Source organism: Onychostruthus taczanowskii, unplaced genomic scaffold, assembly GCF_017590055.1.
Source record: "Onychostruthus taczanowskii isolate IOZ18803 unplaced genomic scaffold, ASM1759005v1 scaffold59, whole genome shotgun sequence".
In the NCBI taxonomy this organism is placed as follows: Eukaryota; Metazoa; Chordata; class Aves; order Passeriformes; family Passeridae; genus Onychostruthus; species Onychostruthus taczanowskii.
In genome coordinates, this window is record NW_024503568.1 from 218,949 (window position 1) to 240,286 (window position 21,338).

Genomic DNA, 21,338 nt, shown 5'->3' on the forward strand with positions numbered 1-21,338 from the left:
GGGGAAATAAGAGAGAAGAGGATCTTTCCCATTTCCCTGCAGGACAGCTGCCATATGACAGAAAATAACAACTTCTGAATAAAAAGGACCTCATTACATGCAGGCAATACTGTTACATAAAGCTGGGGCACTTGGGCAAAATAAATACCTAGGACCAAGCTTGCATTCTCAGAAGTCATGTAAAAATGGTGACTGTGGATGTGGTCTATAGGACCATCACTTGGGACCGAAAGACAAAAACAGTACAACTGGAAAACAAACGCGTTAGTATTCACAGCTGAAGACATACAGAATCTTTCTGGGTATCACAGAACTTTCAAAAGGGAGATCTGAAAAATTGTCTTCCTGTGGGGTTACCTAGCAGCTCTAATATCATAATGAGAACTGAAAAATACATTTATAGTTATTAAGAGGATAGCTTACTGTATGTCTATTTATCAGTGACTGCTCTCCTCAGGTACCTATATTCAATCTAAAAGAAATCACAATCACAGCTCTTCAAATATGCTGTGACTCGTGTTTTACCACACTACTTTTTTATATGCTTTTCATCAGGAGAACAGGCCGTGAAGGACCACAGCAATGGATCTCAAATGCTGGTTGACCACCCAGTTCCAGAAGTTATTTGCTTGCTTCTTAAGATCTGAATTTGTCATGCAAAGCATTACTCTCACACACACTTGCCCTGGAAAATGAATCCTCAGATTTCCTACCTCAGAGCATACGACATTCTGTCCTGGACAGTATTACTAGTTTCTGAAAAGAGCTTTTTTCCTCCTTTTCTGGTTATGTTGAGTCCACCCACTTCCATTTCTTGGTGGATTTTAAATATCTTTATCTACCCCTCTGAACACATCTGTCTGCCATAGCCTGGAAGCATGGCAGATGTTGTACTTTTTGCATGATGACTGAAACAGGATGACACTGATAATTTTTGAGGTACGTAAAAACCCCTAGTGCAACCAAGGGACTCAGGACTTGCCTTTAAATTTAGTATTTAAAATACTAAATTACATATATATATACACAAGCACACATACATAAAAAACAGTATTAACAGTAAGAGTTTACTTTGGTTGGTGTTGTGATTGTCTGCTCATTGTTAAACATCTAGATATGAAAAACTGGAAACCCTGTACGGAACATTTACTACAGTAGGGAGTTAAAATTCTACTTTTAGGGGAGTGGACAAATTATGGTAAAACATAATTTCCTCACAAGATACAGTATGTGATGTTTAAGGAAAAAGGCACTCAAATAGTGAAGAAAATTCCACTTTGAAAACACCACTATTTCTACTAAAAAAATTATGGCAGAATGCATGACTTTATCTGAAAGTGTCTAGGTGAGGCATGTGTCCAGAAATAATAACAAAAAAGATATAGCACTGAAAAGCAATTTCCCAAACTACTCTAATGATACTCCATGGCTGTGTAGTTAAAATGTCAACAGGATTCTTTTGTGTTCAACTCTGAACTGAAAAAGGGAATCCAGTTCAAGGAGTCCTATCTCTTTACTACTTAGAAGAACCATGACCGCACACAAAATTGAAAAAGGTCATCAGAGTTGCTTCAGAGACACCCCTGACTCCCAGTACACCTGAGCCCTGACTTTTTCTAGGGCATACAGTTACTAAAATGAAAAGGAAAAGCAATGGCCTGAGTGTTATTTGGATATGTATTATTTACTTCTTACTTATATAGTAGATCAATTTAAACCCTAATTATCCAAGTGCAAGCAGCTAAGACACGCTGTTTATCCTGAACCTAGCTTTATGAAGATATTGCAGCATTTTCAATGAAAATAATCACATTGTAGCATCTCTGGAATTTCTGCAATTATTGTTGATACTGAAGTAGCAGCCACCCTGTGTAAGAAACTACACAAGCACAGGGTTTGGGCACAGGCATGAGCTTCCAGAGAAGAAACAGTAAATCCAGTAAATGTCATCATCACCAATATGAAAATTTCTCCTCACCTGAAAAGCCATTTGGGCCAGGAAAATGAGCTTATAATTTTCAAAAATCCTTGGTTTGTGAAAAGAAAGGTCGAATATGTGACAACTTCTTTTAGGTTAGAGATACAACACTGAACATCTCCTGATTTGTCAACCTGTATGCTTGCTTTGTGGAAGATGCATTGAAGGCCTGAGAGTTAGTACAATTATTTTTATTTATTTGATTTTGCTTTTTTTGCTTTATTACTCATAAGATAATTGGTTTCCTACTGTAGGCTCCCATAAGGAGCTGACCCAAGCAGTGAAAAATGCAAGAGGCTGAAAAGAGGCTTTTAAAGGAAATTTTCAGCAAACGAGGGGTGAGAGCTGCAAACAGCAATACTCTTCTGCTTCCTTATTTAACTCAGCATGGAGACTCTCTCACTTGAACAAGCTGGTAATTTTAGAGTGGGTGATCTCCCTTACTCACTGCATTAGATCATTTGGTAGGTTTACGATGGGGAATTGTTTGCACAGAATTCCTCCAAAGTCTTCCTTCCTGGCTCTGTGGGATGGCTTAACAGAAGGAAGGTAAACTTTCGCAATCACAGTCAGAAAGCACAGTCAGAATGGAAGCAGCCAACAAAGAGACCCGTGGGGATGCACTGTGGTTCAGAGCAGCAGGAGATCTCATCGTTTTCTCTTTCCTCCGACTCGCAGCCCTGCCAATGCAAACATCTGGCACAAGCAATAACCAATGTATCATCACTGCTGGAGGCAGAACTCCGTTTCTTGCACTTTGAAAAAAAAACTTGGCAAGAGACATTTTTGCCTTCAGTGGGAGCTGGTAGGTGGGGTTGACACTGCCCAGGCTGACACTCCCGGAGTAAGGAGCGGATGCTCTTCCAGCTGTCAGTCTGTAATGCTCTCTTGTGGTGTCATCCTGAGCTCCATTTTCCTTGGCTTCAGCTACCTGAATGGTGACAGCTGTCCTGTTTGTTTTTAATGTGCCATGATTATCCTGTACAATTACCAAAATAGTCCTATCCATACAGAAAATAATATGGATATACTCTAGAAAACTGACTTTATTTTCAGGCAGTAGAAAATATCTGAAGTAAGAAAGCTTCTTATCTTAGACAACCATTAGGGAATAACAGTCCTCTGCAGGAATATGCCTGTTTACCTGGGAAAACATGGCAATCATATATTAATACAATTGTTCAAATTTCATATTGGTATTTATTAATTTTATGAGTACTAATTCAAGCACCTAAAAAAAAAATCAAACATGTGACATCAACATATTATAGATACAAAAAAGTGAATATGGGGAGGACAGCCCCTTCTGGAAAGGCAGCAATTTGACTCTTCCTATTCTAGCTTATAGAAATATTACACTTAAAATAATAATAATAGAATAATAAGAATAGGCATTTTACAGGTGACTTTAAGTTGTTAGAAACAGTTCAATTGTTACTGCCTTGTGTTGTATTTCTGCTGCAGTTGACTTTGCTGATTTGATTTTCTTTACAATTTCACTGTGGTCTAGGAGACTGCCCTGGGCAGCTGAAGGCTGAGCAACCTGTCATCCGCCAGCTGCCTGAGCTCAGTCATGAAACTGTTCTGGCTTCTTGGTGAGGACTGACTAGCAGAGGGAACAAAAACACTGTGTTTAAACAGCCACAGCAAGAAATAATGTTTTATAGCAGTTGTGAGCTATATTTTCTGTTTAGTTACATCAGTTAATTTGATTTAATTTCTGAAAGGCCAGTTTACTTTCTGTCCCAGTATACTAGACCTGAGGTTCTGCACACCCAAAGTGAGGAGGTTTAGGTTGTCATGGACTAGAACTTTATCCTACTGCCCTTCCTCCTGAGACTACACAAAAGGACGGTGATCTTGTCAGGGATGGCAACTCGTAATCTATGTGGCAGCTGAGAAAACCAGAGACTAGCACACGGCTGAGAACCTCACTTTGGCAGCAAACAGAGTGGGAAAACGTTGTCATAGTCTGATCTGCTGGACTGACCTTCTGACAGTGCAAGATCTTGACTAGTCTTGTGGGGAGCTCTCAGTCAGACTCTGACTCACACCAAAACCCTGGGTGATACAAGCCTTGTAAGCAGGCAGTCCCAGGTGGAACAATGTGCAGATGCAGAGGTAAATGGACAGCTGTTTTCAGATCTCATTCCCAAGTATATGGCTTTCATTCTTCAAGGGCTGATTAAACTCCCTGACCCAGTTTGCCCTTACATGAAGCAGGAGTACCTCAAACAGGTGGAGCAAATCTTTGTGGATTAAGTTAGTTAATTACATGAGATAACTGGAAAGACACACTAGAGAAATAGGAGGTATTCTTGTTATCCATTTCACACCCCTCAGTATATTTTTTTCAGGTTTTATCTCATAGATTACAGTCTGCCCAAAGTCCTTCCTCTAACCATTTATAATTTCTCCTCATACTATATATTGGTATGACTGCAGCAGCCACTGAACTGCATCCTTGCAGGAATAAATTGTGATTTATTAACCAAATGCCCTAGCTCTTAACAGTGCCATTATACCCTTGTACAGACTGGCATGGAATTTTATTTACACTTACTGGCTCAAGATCGCTGAAGCACAAAGCACTGCAGAAGGCTTTAATCCTGCTCTGTAAATTAAATGCAGTGCACAGAACAAACCAAGCGGTAGAGAGAAGTGTGGGAATAATATAACAATAAATTTAATTTCTAGCAGAGCTTTAGGTCAAGACAAGCCCTTTGGGAGCACAGATTTGAACAAATCAGTGAAAGAACTTTCTACACTTTACAGACTCTTAAAATATTTCTAATATGGGCTACTAACAATTACAGTATAGTGGATTCAAACAGAATATTAATCCTTAACTTAAAATTTTAGAGCAGGCAATAGACAAATCAAAATGTAGTCCCTACCTTATGTTTTTTGTGAGTCTTGCATTAACAACCTCAGCAAACAGCTGGTTTTCCAGCCTGCCCCTGGTGACAGTGAAATTAATGAAGGTGGTCTGAGCCTGCAGTTGTGGCTTGTAAGTGAGGGTTAGCCAGTTTAGTGTGAAGGATGAGATGAAAATTCTTTTTGAATTCACATTTTTTGTCTTCAGTCTTGGTACATCTGGGAAAGAATGAAATGCACAAGAATGGGGATCTCACTAATTAAAACCTCACAGGTATCTCAGATTGCAAACAATGGGTACTCTATGATCTTAGCAGCATAGCAAATGCATACAAGTCAAAATTTAGGTGCCTGCAACTTAAGAAACAAAATGAGGATGATTGAACACACCAAAAGTATAAAATGAATACATGGAATATTTCTTAATTTTTGTAGTTTCATTTATAGATACAACAGACACAGGGAGATTATTCCCTGCTGTACTGAAGCATCTCTGGCTTAGGGCTAAATGTCTATCATCATAACTTACCAGAAACTTAGGCAAATTTTCAAACAAATGCCAATGAGTTTATTGTTAGTTTTTACTGTAATTTCCTTAAACATATAGCCTAAAAAACTAAGCAGGGACATGTGTTTATAACAAATGGATAGACTAGAGGAGGGAATGGCTGGCAACTGAAACAACAAAAATAATGTTTTTTAAGGTAATTTACTAAATGTTTCATTCCAAATTAATTATTCGTTGGATGAAAGAATGAGTTATGCTAGGTTCACCTTTTATTTACTGAAGAGCTGTCATTTCCTGATCCCTCACCTTCAGTGAGGGGTGCAGCCTGTCCTACACAGCCACTCTGTGCCATTTTGAGCCCCAGCAGGGAGGCAACATGAAGTTCACCTTCCTACTTCTGTGGCATAGCACCAAAAAAAGTCGAAAGATCACTTGTGGACTACAGTGTGTGCCATGTGTCTGGTCTGGTGTGACCCAGTGACACAACTCTTTGTCATTGACTTGCCCAGTGAACAGTGTGTCAATTTTCAGGATTCACTTGCCACGCATGAGCCTAAAACCAGTGCTTTCTGTACGGCAATGGTTTTGAATATTCTCTGCTAAGAAAGGAGATTCAAATATTAGTAATAAAACTGGGTTTAAAAAAGGGCCAATAGAACACTTATAACATGGAACTCTTCATAAAATTCAAATTGGCATTTGTTAACTCAATTTTCAAAGTGATTGCATTAACATAGATACTAAACACTTAAAATGAGATTGATGAAAGTCACATGAGGACATGAATAAAACAAGTACTATCTGTAGAAATTTTAACATTGCTTTATTTCTAGGCTATCACAGGGCATTGCCAGAGCCAGGAAACAGGTTTCAGCTCTTAAGACCCTTGCCTGCTTCTGACATGCCCTTAGCTATAAGACATAGGCTAAACATAATGGTGTGCTAAGACCCTTCTGCATTTCACCAGGGAGAAGGAAGACAAGAGAGCTGCCTAAGTGAATTCCTTAAGGAAACCTACTATGTCTAGTGCTGGAAAACCCATGATTCTACAAAACCCAACATCAGACATGTATATTGTAAAACACTGCCATGCAAAATACTGGAGATGGGTTTTCCAGGCTTATACCTGTATAATACTGCAATAATTTAGCCATATGGTCATGTCTTTCAGATTATACAGCCTCTCTCAGGTGGACATGAATTCACTGTCCAGTTCTGCCACATGGTCTCTCCACAGCCTTCAAAACTGACTGCAGCTGGAGGGGACAAAACTGTGGAGCTTGACATACAGAACACAATTTTGCTTTGTTTTCAAGACACACACACATTGATGAAACAAGAGATCTGACAAAGGACACGTCCTTCAGTTTGCTTTGTCAGAAGAAAAACCTTTGCTAAGGGAGTCATGCTGTGTTTCAGAAATCTGTGAGGAAATATAACAAGTTTTAGAGTTCTGGATTAAAATATTTCCTTTAGGAGTTCTCAATTCACAGAAGCAATAAATAACCAATTTCTGTGATTATCACCTATGAAAGGCAAAACCTACATAATGACTTGGTGGGTTTTATTACTGCAGCTGTTGTACGTTTTCTGTTAATTATGGATTTGGGAAAAAGAAATGTTTTGTTATTGCTCTTGCACTGTTCAAGAGTATAAGCAACAACGATAAACAGAGAAGTGGGGAACCCAGTAGGATGACTTAATTTTTTCAGTAAACTATATCTGTTTAGAGTTTAATTCTGGATTATGAAGAAATGCAGCAAAATAGGCATGAATAATGGAAGTCCATCATAGAAGGAATATAAAAAAATAGTCACCAAAGAAATTTCTAAAGACAAGTTCTACTTTTGGCAATGTTTACTTCATGATGTCCTATTCCCTCACCTGCAGCAGACAGAACGGATGGAACTAAAACACCACTCTACCCAGAAATAGACACAGCATCTTTCATGTGAGTCCCAGCTCCCTGGTATTCAAGAACAAACAGAGTAAATTAAAAAGAGATGTTCCCCACTAGTTTTTTTTTCCTGTTGAAATTCTCATAGATTTTGAAATAAATTAGATTAAGGGATTCAAAAAGGATTTAAAAAGCTTTAAAAAACCTATATATGCCCTGAGTATAAAATATTTTTAGCCAAAGCAAATATAAAAACAAATAAATTCCAGGAGGTAACACGAGCACTCAGCTATGAGAAGACTGGGACATGTGTAACATCTTGTCTGATCTGTCAAGCTAGATTGATTGACACACAGATCTGCTGCTCCCATGTGTATGTTCTGCCTTAGGTAACAATGCCTAGGTCTTTCAAAGACAGGAACTCATGAAGGTGAAAAATTTTGAATATAGGAACAACACTTCATATAATGAAATGGCTCGAGAGTTTATGCAACATCACTTCTTAGGGGACATTTTCTTCTTATGCAACACAAAATGAAAGTGTACCTTTCAGGGCAGATGTTCTCCAAAACAGACCATAACTCTATATGGCAGAATGGTGGGATAGCTTCCTGTAGCGAGATGTTTTGGATCAGCTCAGTAAGAATGAAGTAAGTGATAAATTTTTGGACAGGAAAATACAGGGAAACAATATTTTTCAGCAGGAAGAAAGAGGGATAAACACATTTTCCAGAGGAGCTTTCATTCAGTTCCTGCTGCTTAAAATTAAAACCTTCTGGAACTGACTTGCAAACCCCAACAAGTAACACAGAGAACGAAGCAGAATAAATCAGGTGAAAACAAGCACAGAATGGGGCTGTTACTAGGCAATCTCAGTAGGCAAACTGTGCAAGTTGGTCAAACTAGTTCAGTGGGAAAGGCACTGCCTTGAAGCTGTACAGCTGACAAGGTGTTCAAGGCAAGGAAAGCTTCTCCCTGTGGAGAAATGGAGTGAATTTTCTTGCTGTTTCATGAATAATACTCATGCCTCTTAAAAATGGAAACTTGTTCATACAAGCTATATTTGCACATAAATCAAACTTCAAGACATCTTAAAAATCCTAAACTAATCTTGCAGCTGAAGAGACATGACTACCTCTGTGACTGTGCAAAGGAGTTCAGCAAGTGTAACACCTTGTGTAAATGCAAATAGGAGCCTTATGAACAATGAATTTATTCCTCTATCTTCTCCCCTATGAGTCAAAATAACACTGATCTGTTATAGTTAATGCTCATAGCCAGTGATTTCCAAAAGAGACGTGCTGGGGAAACAGGATAGGGCACACACAGGTAAAAATTCAAATATTAAGGGCCATCCATACCAAACCTATTAAATGGCACAGCTTCCTTTATAGCAGGTGAAGGCCAAAACACAACACCATATAGAGTTGGTACCTATTTACTTTTATGCCTTGGTTTTTCTGCTCCAAAAAACCCCTAAGTATTTGCATCTTGAATAATTTTTGCATACATTGCTAATATGTTGGACCCAAATTTTACTTACTTTTTGTCTTGTGGTTTTCATGCTTACATAAAGCTATGTACTACAACTGATATTTTCTTAAAATTATTTTATTATTTTCTTCCTTTTCCTTCTCAAAGCAAATACCTTGAAATATTTTAACAAAAATCTGAGCATTTTAAAGCCATTTTGAAGATATGGCCACAGTCTAAAGTGCACTAGAAACAACTGAGCAGTTTTGCAGTTCCAAAATTAAAAATTTATCCAAATTTGAACACCTAAAATTTGTTAGGCTTCTAAATATGTACTAAGGCACTTCAGCATGAAGTCTGCTTTTCAGAGATAACAAGTACCTTTAGTTCACCCTTTTGTGAGCTGATTTTGAGGAAAATATAAATTTATTCATTTGAAGTTCTCGAAGGCTGAGAATTTCTTTTGCAGGCTTCATTCAGAAACCAAGAGCTGCTGTTGCAGAATATCCAGGAGTGAAACATAAGAGCCTTCTTGCAAAGAAGGAAGGGGAGACGTACTTTTATGATGTGGTTCACAGATCAGCAAGTTCTCTAATAAACAGGCTAGTAAATTTGCTTTGCAAGGAGTACAAGTTGATAAATCTCCCTTGCTATGCTTTCTGTCGATTGATATGATAAGATATATTTTACTTAAAATTAGGATTGTCTGAAGCTCAGTGGATTTAATTATTTGTAATTATCCAGTTGTTGTCAGTATGTGGCCATTTTATGACAGTGGTATCTACTGTGTGGGTCAGGTTCAACTGTACATCTTTTCAAACACAGAATTAATGTACTATTGATGAAACCATTACTAGAACCAAATTAAAGTCTGGGCTGATGTATTGGTCCATGGGGTGCTGTCAGACATGAAAGGAGTAATTAGTATTCATTACTTCATACTCTGCAACATTCCAATTATTAATGAACTTCAACTGCTGGACTGCACCATATCTATCACAAATACCTTTCTAGTCTTTCTTTATTAGGAAGAAAAAATTCAAAGTACCTGACAGAACTACTAAAATAAAAAAAACCCCAGAAATTAATCAAGAATGAGGCAAACTGCTTATTTGGAAATAAATGGGGTATATATTGGTGGGTACATATATATTGTGGTGTATATATATATTGTGGTGTGTACATATATATGCATATATATATCTATAATTATACACACACAGGCACATGTGCCCCTCAAAGGTGACTTGTGCATCTTCAATCAGGCACAGAATGCCAGGTCATGTAAATATTCAACAGAAGAACCTGTTTTTGAGTAGCTTCATATATTTGCTTTTATGTCCACACACACAACTTTATTGTGCTATGTGGAAGCCCTTGTTAAATAAATGCAAAGCTGTATTGCTGTGGCCTTTGTCCTTTTCAATCCAACTTCTTTCTGTTGTTTCACATCCCTTCACATCCTCCCATTCCTTGAAAGTCTGTCACCTTGCGAAAATTCTGATCTCTCTTTTAGACCAGTATAATACTAATTTTCAGTAGAGTTTCTTCACTATGGATTCTGAAAAGCAAGCTGTATGCTCTTACTCTGAAGTACTTCAAATACAGCTATAGAGAAGTGAAACAAAGGGGGATCATTTCAAGGTCTCACAGTGTAGGGCAAGAGTGCATCCTCCAGGAGCTCCATGTATACAAGGAGATTTGAGCTGTTTTTTACTGCTTAGGTTTACTGTGCAGGCACCAATGCCTGAAATATAGGGTGGGAACGAGGGAGAAAAATCTTGGGCAACCTGTGCAAAATAAGATAACGTCTTTATTTATAATTTTTTTTTCATATTTTCACTTTCAACAATATGAAGCTGTTCAAGCACTCTAACCACTCTTTGACTAACATGTGTGATCCATCCAGAAATGCCCCAGGAGTATGTCTGGCTTTATAGCATAATAAACATCACATTCTCCAACATGAAAAATCTAGCTTGTTGATGAGTTGCTTGCAAACAAGAACAGAACATATTCTGACTTAAATTCATATTTGAGCAGAAACACGGCATTTCAGTTCATCAGATGAAATATTCAGTGAGGTTTAATAAGTTTACTCTCAAGCAACCACAAATCAACATTATTCTTTAGGCTGATATCTGCCTTGAGGACTCAACAATTTCATCTGAAGTTTTCGTGAGAAGTTATGGAAGACATTGCAGACTGAAATTCTCTGGCACCTAGTACAAACTCCTTTATTTTCTCTATTACCACCCTGAAAATGTGTATCTAAAAGGTATCCAAATAAGATCTTAAGAAATATTTTAAATTGCACTTTTTAAGTTTAGGGAGAAAACTGAGCAGGCACTAACACCACCGTGACATCTGCCATGATGAATTTGTGACCAGGATCAGCTGCACTGGTTTGATGCATGGGTGGTTGGCAGCAATAACAACATCAACAGTCCCCACCTCTGGCTTACTTATTTCTGCCCTGTGTCCTACCATATTAGTTTTTCCTCATTTGTCTTACTTTCCAGGGTTTTTGTTTGTTTGTTTTTGCATTTTTTTTTCCTTTTAAAACTGCTTCATTACTTCATGAGGTGGCTGAAAAACCAATTACGGCATAGTGAAGGCACAGTTTCCTTAAGTTGATATTGCGGCTGAAAAACTCTTTATTGTTAAATCCAAATCAAGGTGTTTCCAACACCTTCCCCCTTGCTTTCCAAGGAAAGGAAATACTTTCCTGTCTTTTGAGCCGAATTATAATATATGCTACTCCTTATTTTACTCTTTTTTTTTTTAAAGTAATGAAGTAAAGAATTCCACTCAAGTTTGAGAAACACACATCTATATAGTTTTTTTCCTTTTAAAACTGCTTCATTACTTCATGAGGTGGCTGAAAAACCAATTACGGCATAGTGAAGGCACAGTTTCCTTAAGTTGATATTGCGGCTGGAAAACTCTTTATTGTTAAATCCAAATCTAGCCCGTTGTTTCCAACACCTTCCCCCTTGCTTTCCAAGGAAAGGAAATACTTTCCTGTCTTTTGAGCCGAATTATAATATATGCTACTCCTTATTTTACTCTTTTTTTTTTTAAAGTAATGAAGTAAAGAATTCCACTCAAGTTTGAGAAACACACATCTATATAGTATTTTGAGTCCAATTTGGAAACTGAGAACATAATTTTGCTATCTAATCAGATGCAGATACTAACATTTTAATATCCACTCATCTCCAGATATTAGCCATTGCATTTTAAAAAGAAATCATTTGTTATATGAGGAGTTGAAGCACTAAGCAAAATGTGGCAATCAAAGCAATATAGATCCAGTTGTCATGGAAAAATTCTGATCACTCAAGCATACGTACCTTCCCTTTTTAACTGTATGTCTTCCAAGCAGAGGATCAAGTATGGCATCAATAGTCACACATATTTTCAATTCGTACAGTCTCATCAAAAGCTAAATCTCTTTCAGTGGTCTTCAGAAAACTTTACCTGAAAAATATAATTCCCCCCTGCAATATTAGATAAATACTGGTTATAGAAAGATTTTCTTTATATAATATAAATGGCAAGGTTTTTCTAAAAGCACGTGGTTAAACCATGGACACCTGTTCACAAAGAATTGCCCAGTGTTTAAGAGTTTGACAGTTTTGAGTTCAAAATCTTTCTACCGATGCTCTTGCTAGTCCTCATATTAAAAAAAAAAAAACAAAAAAACAAAAAAACCAAACCAAACCAAACAAACAACAACAACAAAAAACCCCAAACAAACAAACAAAAAACCCCAAACATATATTGCTGTGGCTTTTCTTGTAAGCAAATATGAGGATACAGCCCCACATGGAAGACACTGGAATTGACATAGAAAGTTGGGGGAACATATATCTATATCTATATTTCTATCTGTATCTATACCTATATCTATATCATCTATATCTATATCTGTATCTATCTATAGATGTTATTGTGTTACAGCTTTTGGTATTTCCTCATTTAAATTATAACTATTTCCTTGAAGGACTTCAAGAACAATTAGAATCTGAGTAACTTGGGAGAAATCTGTTTCAATGGGCATGGAAAAGGACTAAATAATAATGGTAAGATAAGTAACCAGAAAATATAGCTTCACAGAGCAGGGTACTACTGAGTGTGAATGAAAAATGATGACTATTTGTGAGGGTCGGAAAAAGAACGAAAACCAAACCAGGACAGATGAGGGAAAAGAGCTGATTCAAATGAGCACATAGGCTAGATGATTAAGACCTATTTTAAAAATCAGGCATTACTATGACCATTTAGTGTGTTGTGTAATTGTGTGTTATATCTGAAATTCAGTAGAAAAAACTGAACACCCTTTGAAATGGAGCATTATCTCCCTAAATCTAAGTAAACATAAGAAAATTCATTAAGAGATCAGTTACATGTCAGTGCTATCAGCTAACATATAATTCAGTCATAAGTATAAGAACTAAAAATATGTTTATTTACCGGGAAATGACCCAATATTGGCTTTTGCCTTGAATGCTGCACATGCATGTGAGGTGCACATGATGTGGTCTGCTGACCAAACTGTAGAGCATGAGTAAGGTTTTACCACCAGGCTTTGCACTTTACCTGCTGAAAACATGGTTTGACCCACACAAGAAGTGCACAACAACCTCCACTTCATTTCCTCCTCATCACTTGAAAACAGCATAAGAAGGGCGCCTTTTCAAGCACAATTTTAAAAGGAAAATGATGCTATGAATAAATGAGCAGAATTGTTGTAATATTTCAATTCTTTAAGTAAGTGCATTCCAATGAAAATCCCTTATGGAAATTAGGGGACCTTGAAGGCAGTAAACACAAAAGCCAATTCTTCATCATGCACATATCCTTTCTGTCCTAGACTTACGACTTTAAGGCCAGCTCCATATCTATTCTTTTCCCATTTAATTCCCTCTTGCTGGGGATCTATCATCAGAGGTCAGCACTCACAGTTTGTTAGAGCAGTGGTGTTTTTTGTTGCCATTCTATCGCCCTCGTTACTCCATGCCACAGCCGTAGCATCATCCCTCAACGTGGCAATCGGGTCCAGGCCTTCTGTCGCAGGAAAAGGAGCCTTAGAATCAGAGTGGAATACAATCTTCCAGCAAGGTTACCAAGCAGCAAGACATGACTCAGTGAAATGCACTGGATAACTGGGGGGATATAAATTAAAGTAAGGCAGAAAAGTAAGGAGGATCCCTGTGGAGTTTCAGATAAAAGGAAAGTGACGAGGAGCAGTTTATCATATTTATAACAGATTTTTAAAAAGGGTTTTCTCTTAAGACATTTACTTCATAAAAATATTTATAGTTCAATAAAGTTAAAAATTCTTCATATATTATAAAAGTCATTGTATTCTGATATTGCAAATTCAATGCTTCTGTATGCTTTGAGCACCTATTTCTGGAACATAAATCAGTATTTATCCACAAAAAAAAAAGTATTAAAGCAGGATTCCCATGGCATCTTATTAATATAGTTCAGCTACCCTCAAAAGGCAGAGAATGGGGCCATCTCCGGGGGCAGAGGCAGCCAGGGAGCTCCCTGTGGGCAGCAGCAGCAGCAAAGCTCTCGTGTGAGCGCCCCTTCACTGGGGGGCTGTCACATCTCACAGCCATGCCTGCTGGGTGCCAACCGCTCACAGGCACCTGCAAGGAGATGAAATAAAATAGAAATGGAATGTCTGAAACCACTGCCTACCAAACGGGTATGGGTGGGAAGAGAAATGCCTAATGCAGCACAACAGAATAAGAGAGAGTGAATAAATAAGTTGTTTGGAACAAACAAGAAGGGTTGGTGGAAGTGTAATAGAAGAACTGTACCAGATGCCTGGAATTAATTTTTTTCCTTACTGAAGCAAAGGGCAAAACCCCACCAAGTCCTTCATGATGTTATTCCAGGCTTCCTTATCAGTGATTTTTTGATTGAATTCAAAAGCCATAAATAAAGGAAAGCATTGCATCATCAATATTAAACCTGAACTACCTTCTCCCCCCATATCAGAAGTATCTTAAAAAATCTTCCATCAAATTTTTCTTTCTCCCTGGATGTGTCTAGTCCTCATTGCTAGCTTTTAGACTGAAACCTCTTTTAAAAGTGCACACTGAAACAAAAAACAATCCCCATGTATATCTGACAGTGATTTATAATGAAAAAGATTACACATATTTAAGTTGAGCTAAATTTGCACAATTATTAGTAATACGAATGGCATTGTACCTCTAGTGCAGCTTCTGTGGCACAGTGTCATAGTTACCATAGTATTACAGAACACATACCACCTTAAAGTGTCTAACTCTTAGTTCTAATCCCTGACCCCAAAATAAACCTAACTTTTGATGAATGAGCTGAAAATACAAGCACAAAGTTCCCAGCAGGCATATACTCCCTTCTGTAAGCATGCAATATATCTATCTCCCATGTCTAACACATTCATCTAAATATATCAAAAGATGAATACATGATTTGTTTTATCTCTGGACTGTAAGATAACCAATACAATAATTTTCATGATCTCAAATACTTCCTGGTGAAAAACAATAGCACTTGGGTATTATTAGTGTTCCCAATATTAATTTTCACACAATGCACAACAAATATTTGAATATATAGGTACATTTATTGTCACCATATCTGCTGATACTTAATGACATAGAACTACTTACTGTTCCTCCTGTAGAGAACTATTAATAAACATCTATTTTAACATAACTTTTCAAGTGTATTTGTCTCTTATTTTCCACTCTTCCTCACTTGCAGGAAAACAAAAGTGAAACGAGGTATTTTGTCTCACTGCTGTTCAGTGAAAGCATCTGCAAAAGCAAAACATCACAGTATGGTTTATTTTTATTCATAAAAATATTCAATCCATTTCAGAAGAATCTTAAAAGAATTAAGAATGACATTTATTTCCAGAGTCCTACTATTGAAAATATACAGGGCAATTTTTTCTACCTAGGCTGTAAGGTCGAAGGAGGTTTCTGAGAAAGGTTTTTATCTGCGAGCAAGTTCTTGGTGGAAAAGGACAGGGAGAGGTTCCAGGTAAAGCAAAGCTCCAGACAAATTAGCAACTGTTAAACTCTAGCACAAAGCAAATGTCTACAAAGAGATGCCCCCACAGTTCCAAGTGCTGACCTTGGAAACTCGAATTTGACATTAAATCTGTTTCCAGAGCGTCCTCATAACTCAGCTCACCTGCTGTGTCATAGATCTGTGATTGAAAATGAGGTAAGTGCTGCCCATTTCACATATTTCTGAGAAAAAATGACATTAATCATCATATAATGCACATAAGAAATAGGAAACAAGTAGGAAGGGGTGAGGAACATTTGCACTAAGGAATAGAAGAATGGTCCAAAGCTTCAAAAGTAAGGAAGGAGAAAGCTTAGCAGAGACAACTGCAAAGATTGGAACTACTATGCATTTACTGAGTACTCTCATGATTTCCTCCATGTGCAGAAAAATGGGGATTATCATAACTACATGCTCTTCCTGGAGCTGAGAGGCTAAGCAGAATAGGTCTCTCTGTACAGCTCTATCATTTTTACAGCGTTTGCTGTTACAAAGGTGTCACAAAGAACAGACTTTGGCAGTGAGGGAAGGGATATTCTTCTGCCAGAGAACCTCTCTCTTTCATTTCCCTCAAGAGATACCTGTAATCTGAGGAAAGTATGCCTGTGTGCACACACACTATATATGTGTGTGTGTGTGTATATATATATATATATATATATATATATAAGTTATGTTAGTGTACATATGTACATATCCTGGAAAGCAAATATTTTCAATTAAGCACACACATCTGAAGTTCAAATTTTACTTTTTGTACATTTAGAGAAGGAATCCAGAAATGCTCCTTTGGTTCCTGGTGATGTTGTCTTATGAAGGGTCCAAAGTAAGACACAAATGCTGCTGTCAATAAGATGTCACCACATGAAAGTTTTCTTCTGTGCTTTGAGGTTTTCAGTGAACTGGCTCCAACACGTTTTTGGACTGCAGAGCAAAATTAGAAAATGTTATCTCCTGAGCACCATGGAAGTGACAGAATGTTTAATCTCCATGCCATTAACCAGAAGCACACAAAGTACAATGGGAGAAGTACTCCATCAGTAAGAGACACACTTCCAAAGACTGGAAAGGCTGGAAACAGTCCAGAATTTCTGGTGGTGACTTCAAACCTTTGAAGCTGAAAACAATGGGATATAACTCTTTGTCAAACACTCTCTATAATGACTTTTTTCAGTAATTGGTGCTTTTGTTTATATCAGATAAAGCCCGGTGGACACACTTCAATATTGGCAGCACCTGGTGTCCTACTGCCAGTGCAGGCATTTCCAGGAACATTCAGGAAAGGTAAGAAAACAAAAATATTAGAAGACAAAAAAGAGGAAGAAAAAGCTGTTTCAACCTCAATAAAGATTCACTTCTACTTTTTCTGCTTTTCACACTTTTTCCCCCCAAGGGGAGGAGAAAGGCAGCAGAGTAGGTATCCCTGCCCATGGCAGTGGGGGATTTAGAACTTAGATGATCTTTGAGGTCCTTTCAAACCCAAAATGTTCTACGATTCTGGAAGACCTGAAGGGTTTGTTGCTCTTATTTATCTTTCTTCTTTTACCCACTAACTACAGACATCTTACTCAGCTAAGGCTGCAATGATTTGGAATTTTGACAGGAGGAAAGATGAGGGTGGCCAAACACACAGGCTGCCCAGAAAGGTTGTGGAATTTCCATGGTCCTGGACAATCTGGTCTAACCAACCCTGTTTGATCAATGAGGATGGATTAGAATATCTCAGAAGGTTCCCTCCAGCTGCAATGATTCTGTCAAAGTTTAACTTTAGAATAATTTTCTTAATATATATTTTTTTCCCTACAGAGAGCCCTGCTTTCCCTTGTTCTTTTGCAGAGTTCATTTTAACCATGCTGACCCTAGGATATTTAGGATGAATAGTCAGGAATGGTCTCAGATCTTGATGATTTATTATAAGCATCTATGTGGAAAGCTGTTCTTTTATTCCAGTTATGTGATAAAGACAGCCCACCATCTATTTGAAATTTAAGCTGGTTACAAAAGAATTTCAGAAAATGAAAGCATTCTCTTTAAAGAAAATGAACATTTAAGATATAGATCCTCTCTTTTTCAGTCAGGATTTGTGACATGGCATAAACCCAAACCAGCAGTTTTGGCACATTATGCTTTGATTGTTCTGTGTGTACAGTTTCCAGCAAAGGAATGAAACTATGCATGAATGCATGCTCAAATGACTTCGACATGGAGAGGAAGGTAAAAATTGACTGCCCATGAGAGTAATCTTCAAATGGATAAAATTCTTGATGTAAAATAGGAATAAACTGTCATAACCTTTCTTCTTTGTTTGTACTGTTTGAAATACTTCAGATGAAATAAAGTTTTCTCATAGTTTGTTCACTTGCATTAGGGAAACATCAGGAAATCATTCTGCTGTGACTGAAGCAGAGAAAGGGCCAGGATGAAAGAAGGAAAATGCTCCAGAAGTATTTATAAGGACAGCCATTTATGCTCTGCCTGTATAGACATTTGTTTTTCAGAGCAATGATAGTAATCAAATAATATCTTTCCAGTCCTTTACATGACGTAATCTAAATCAATGTAAATCTCTGGATGGAAAGTATCCTCTATATTTCATGTAATTTAATACTAAATGCTTGGTTTTCGCTGGTGTCATCTACTTCAGGGCTTAAAAGAAAACTTTTACATGTGCTCATTTCTGAAAGCTGTACAGATTATAAAAGCAATCTCAAAGAACAACTCATTCTCATCTAAAACACAATTTTCGATGTGTACAAAACCAAAGTAATAAAAGAATTGTTTAATTTTATATTCATGAAGTATTTTCCACTTATGTTTTTCAGAAAAATCAGAAATACTTACTGAAATGGTTAAACATTCAGTGTTGGGAAGACAGACACAGAATTCTCAACAGAAGTCTCAAAGTCTTTTGTTGCAAAAGAGGAATATAGAAGGTCCACTAAGAAAATAGAAATATCATTAATCAAAGTATGCTGCTTTAAAGAGTTAGCATGTATGTGCTTTACAATATAAACACAGGAATTTGGTGTGTCAAGGCCTCCTAAACCCCAGTTCCATCCATAAGAGACAATCAAAGAGTGACAAGTAAAGGTCCATTCCTGATAAAGGTTCTAACAGCAATCTAGCATTTATGCTTTGAAGTATTTTAGACATCCCTTTTTGCCTACAGAAGTCATTGGATTTTTCTTTAAATCATTAACTGAGGGCAACAAGACAATAAATCCATTAATTTACAAGAGGGCTTTTTGATTTATCCATTCTTTCTTGTTGTCACTGATGGGTAAGTCATAAACAGTAAAGAGTACCCACCTCATTCTCCAAAATAGCTTTGAAATTTGAAGATTTGCTAAACATAGAATGATTGTCTATTTAAATCTTCAGTAATTTTACCATACCAGCCAAGCACCATAAATCACTAGTGACATTGGCTAACAAGGGTTTAAGAGTTGGAACATGCAGTGTAATAAATTTCCAGACAGTTAAAAATCACTATAATTTTATTCTAATGCATTATAGATTGCCTGTAATGTCATCCTGGCCGGGGTGACCCATTTCTAATTTTGAATAGCTGTTCAGCTCGGGAGTTAGTTAATGATTAAATATAAATTGCCTGATTTATTAGTCTGAATGGCTGAGCTTCCAGGTCAATGCTATATAGACAAAATCATCAGTCTTGATGCTTTTCAGAAGTTAACTGTCTCCTGTTCTAGTCAAAAAGAATTTATTCTCAGAGGAAAAGGCTTGACATTCTCAATTAATCCTTCCCAATATTTTCCACGTTAACTTACACAATAAGATCACTAATAAAACCTCAAATTTTGGAAATAAACTTCTTTTAACTATGTGTAAATCTGCAAGACCTGGAGCCTAACCATGGGCTAAGGCCATTGACTTGCACAGAGCTTCCAAAGGCTTTGGAGGGCTGCAAGGCCAGGCCAATAGGGACCATCTCAGGTGTCTTGGGACAAACAAAAGTTTTCATATGCAGATAGTAACATCAACTTCACTCTTTTTCTACTGAAGGAAAGATTGTTTACATATTTTACATTTCTAGCATTATAACTTAGGAATAGAGAAAATATTTGTTTTAACAGCTGGGGGTTTTTATTAGTTTTATGCCCTTACAGTAGTTTTTTCCAAACGGATTTAATAATGATTGCTAGCCTCTGCTGAGATATTTGCAGAAACAAAAGTATCCACACTGTGATCTTAGAAAGCAAGGTCACAGGGATTTTAAGAAATCCAACTTAAAATATTTATTCAGATTGCCTTGGGAACTCATGTCATAGTGTAAATATTCCTTGTACCTTCTATTTCCTGTCATATACACATATTTGCAAAAAAAAAAAAAAGGAATTGTTAAAATTCTAGATGATGAATTGAGACAGAACAATTTCTGTAAAGACCAAGGGGAGATTGCTTAGCAATGCTGTGGCTGGCTCCAGTGGTTCTGTTAAATAGGCATGCAGTAGCTTTAATGATGTTTGTCTGCAAATAAAGCTAATAATCACACTGAAATATATATAATTTTAACATAAATACATTTCATTCTTATTTAAAAATTATTAGTTTCTGTAAAAAACCAAAAGCAAATAGCAAATATCTGATGGGTGCCTTCCACTTATTTGCAATCTAAAGTGCAACAAGGGCAGATGCAGGGCGGCTCCATCCTGACCTGGAGGATTATTCAGTCTTTCTGCTCATTAACCAGAGGCTGCCCAGGCTGTCACAATGTGTTCACAGTTGTGTATAAATGTGGTGACTTCGTTATTGAGATTTCTCTCTAGCAATCATGCCAATATCAGTTTCTCTGCAATACTTGATTTTTAGAAAATAAAATTGTGGTGCAGCACATTTTACTTCACACAATTTTATTGAGAGTTTATTTGTGGTTTGGGGTTGTTTGGTTGGGTCTTTTTTTTTTTAATTTAAAGGATTTCTAATAATGGTCATCTTGTCTCCTTTTTTCCACCCTGCACTTCCCCCACCTATTTTCTCCATACAATATTCAAAAGTTTAGACTCAGCCTCCTGTTCAACAAAGAATTTCAACTATTTAAAAACTCACACTAAGATGAACATTCAGGAAAAATCTTCTTACCTCAGGTTGCTTAACCAACCTGTTGGCTAGCCCAGTAATTTTGTTTATTCTGTTTAATCATTTTGACATAGGACTGCCTCTTCAACTGCTATCTCAAGTGAAGATGTGAGCTTATGCAGAAAAGGGATGGGTAAATAGTTTGTTTTTTGGGGGTTTTGCTTGTTTTTTAAAAGTATTATTACTTTTATTCCAAATAATATATTTTAATTACAATAATTTTATGCAGTACCCTTAACTTTGAGCGACACAAACTTCAGAGGAAATGTTTTGCTAAATTCTGTGGGTTTTTTCCTGCAGCTCCTGGACCACCATAAGTACATTAACTAACAACAATTTAAATCAAAAAAATGCAAGACAGAATTATTATTCGCATTTTGCATATGAGCCTGAAGACACAAAAACATTTAGTAATTTGC

The 21,338-nt window shown here is 37.0% G+C and overlaps 1 protein-coding gene across 1 annotated transcript in view; it reads right to left on the reverse strand.

The window, feature by feature from the left end:
• Positions 1-2,250: 2,250 nt before the first annotated feature.
• DNAH11 (dynein axonemal heavy chain 11) overlaps positions 2,251-21,338 on the reverse strand; it is a 75,415-nt gene continuing 56,327 nt past the window's right edge. The window contains 7 exon segments of the mRNA XM_041418255.1: positions 2,251-2,928; positions 4,876-4,991; positions 4,993-5,068; positions 12,084-12,181; positions 13,553-13,806; positions 14,240-14,399; positions 18,678-18,760. Of these exon segments, the coding sequence (XP_041274189.1) occupies positions 2,514-2,928; positions 4,876-4,991; positions 4,993-5,068; positions 12,084-12,181; positions 13,553-13,806; positions 14,240-14,399; positions 18,678-18,760 (1,202 nt within the window). The 3' untranslated portion in view covers positions 2,251-2,513.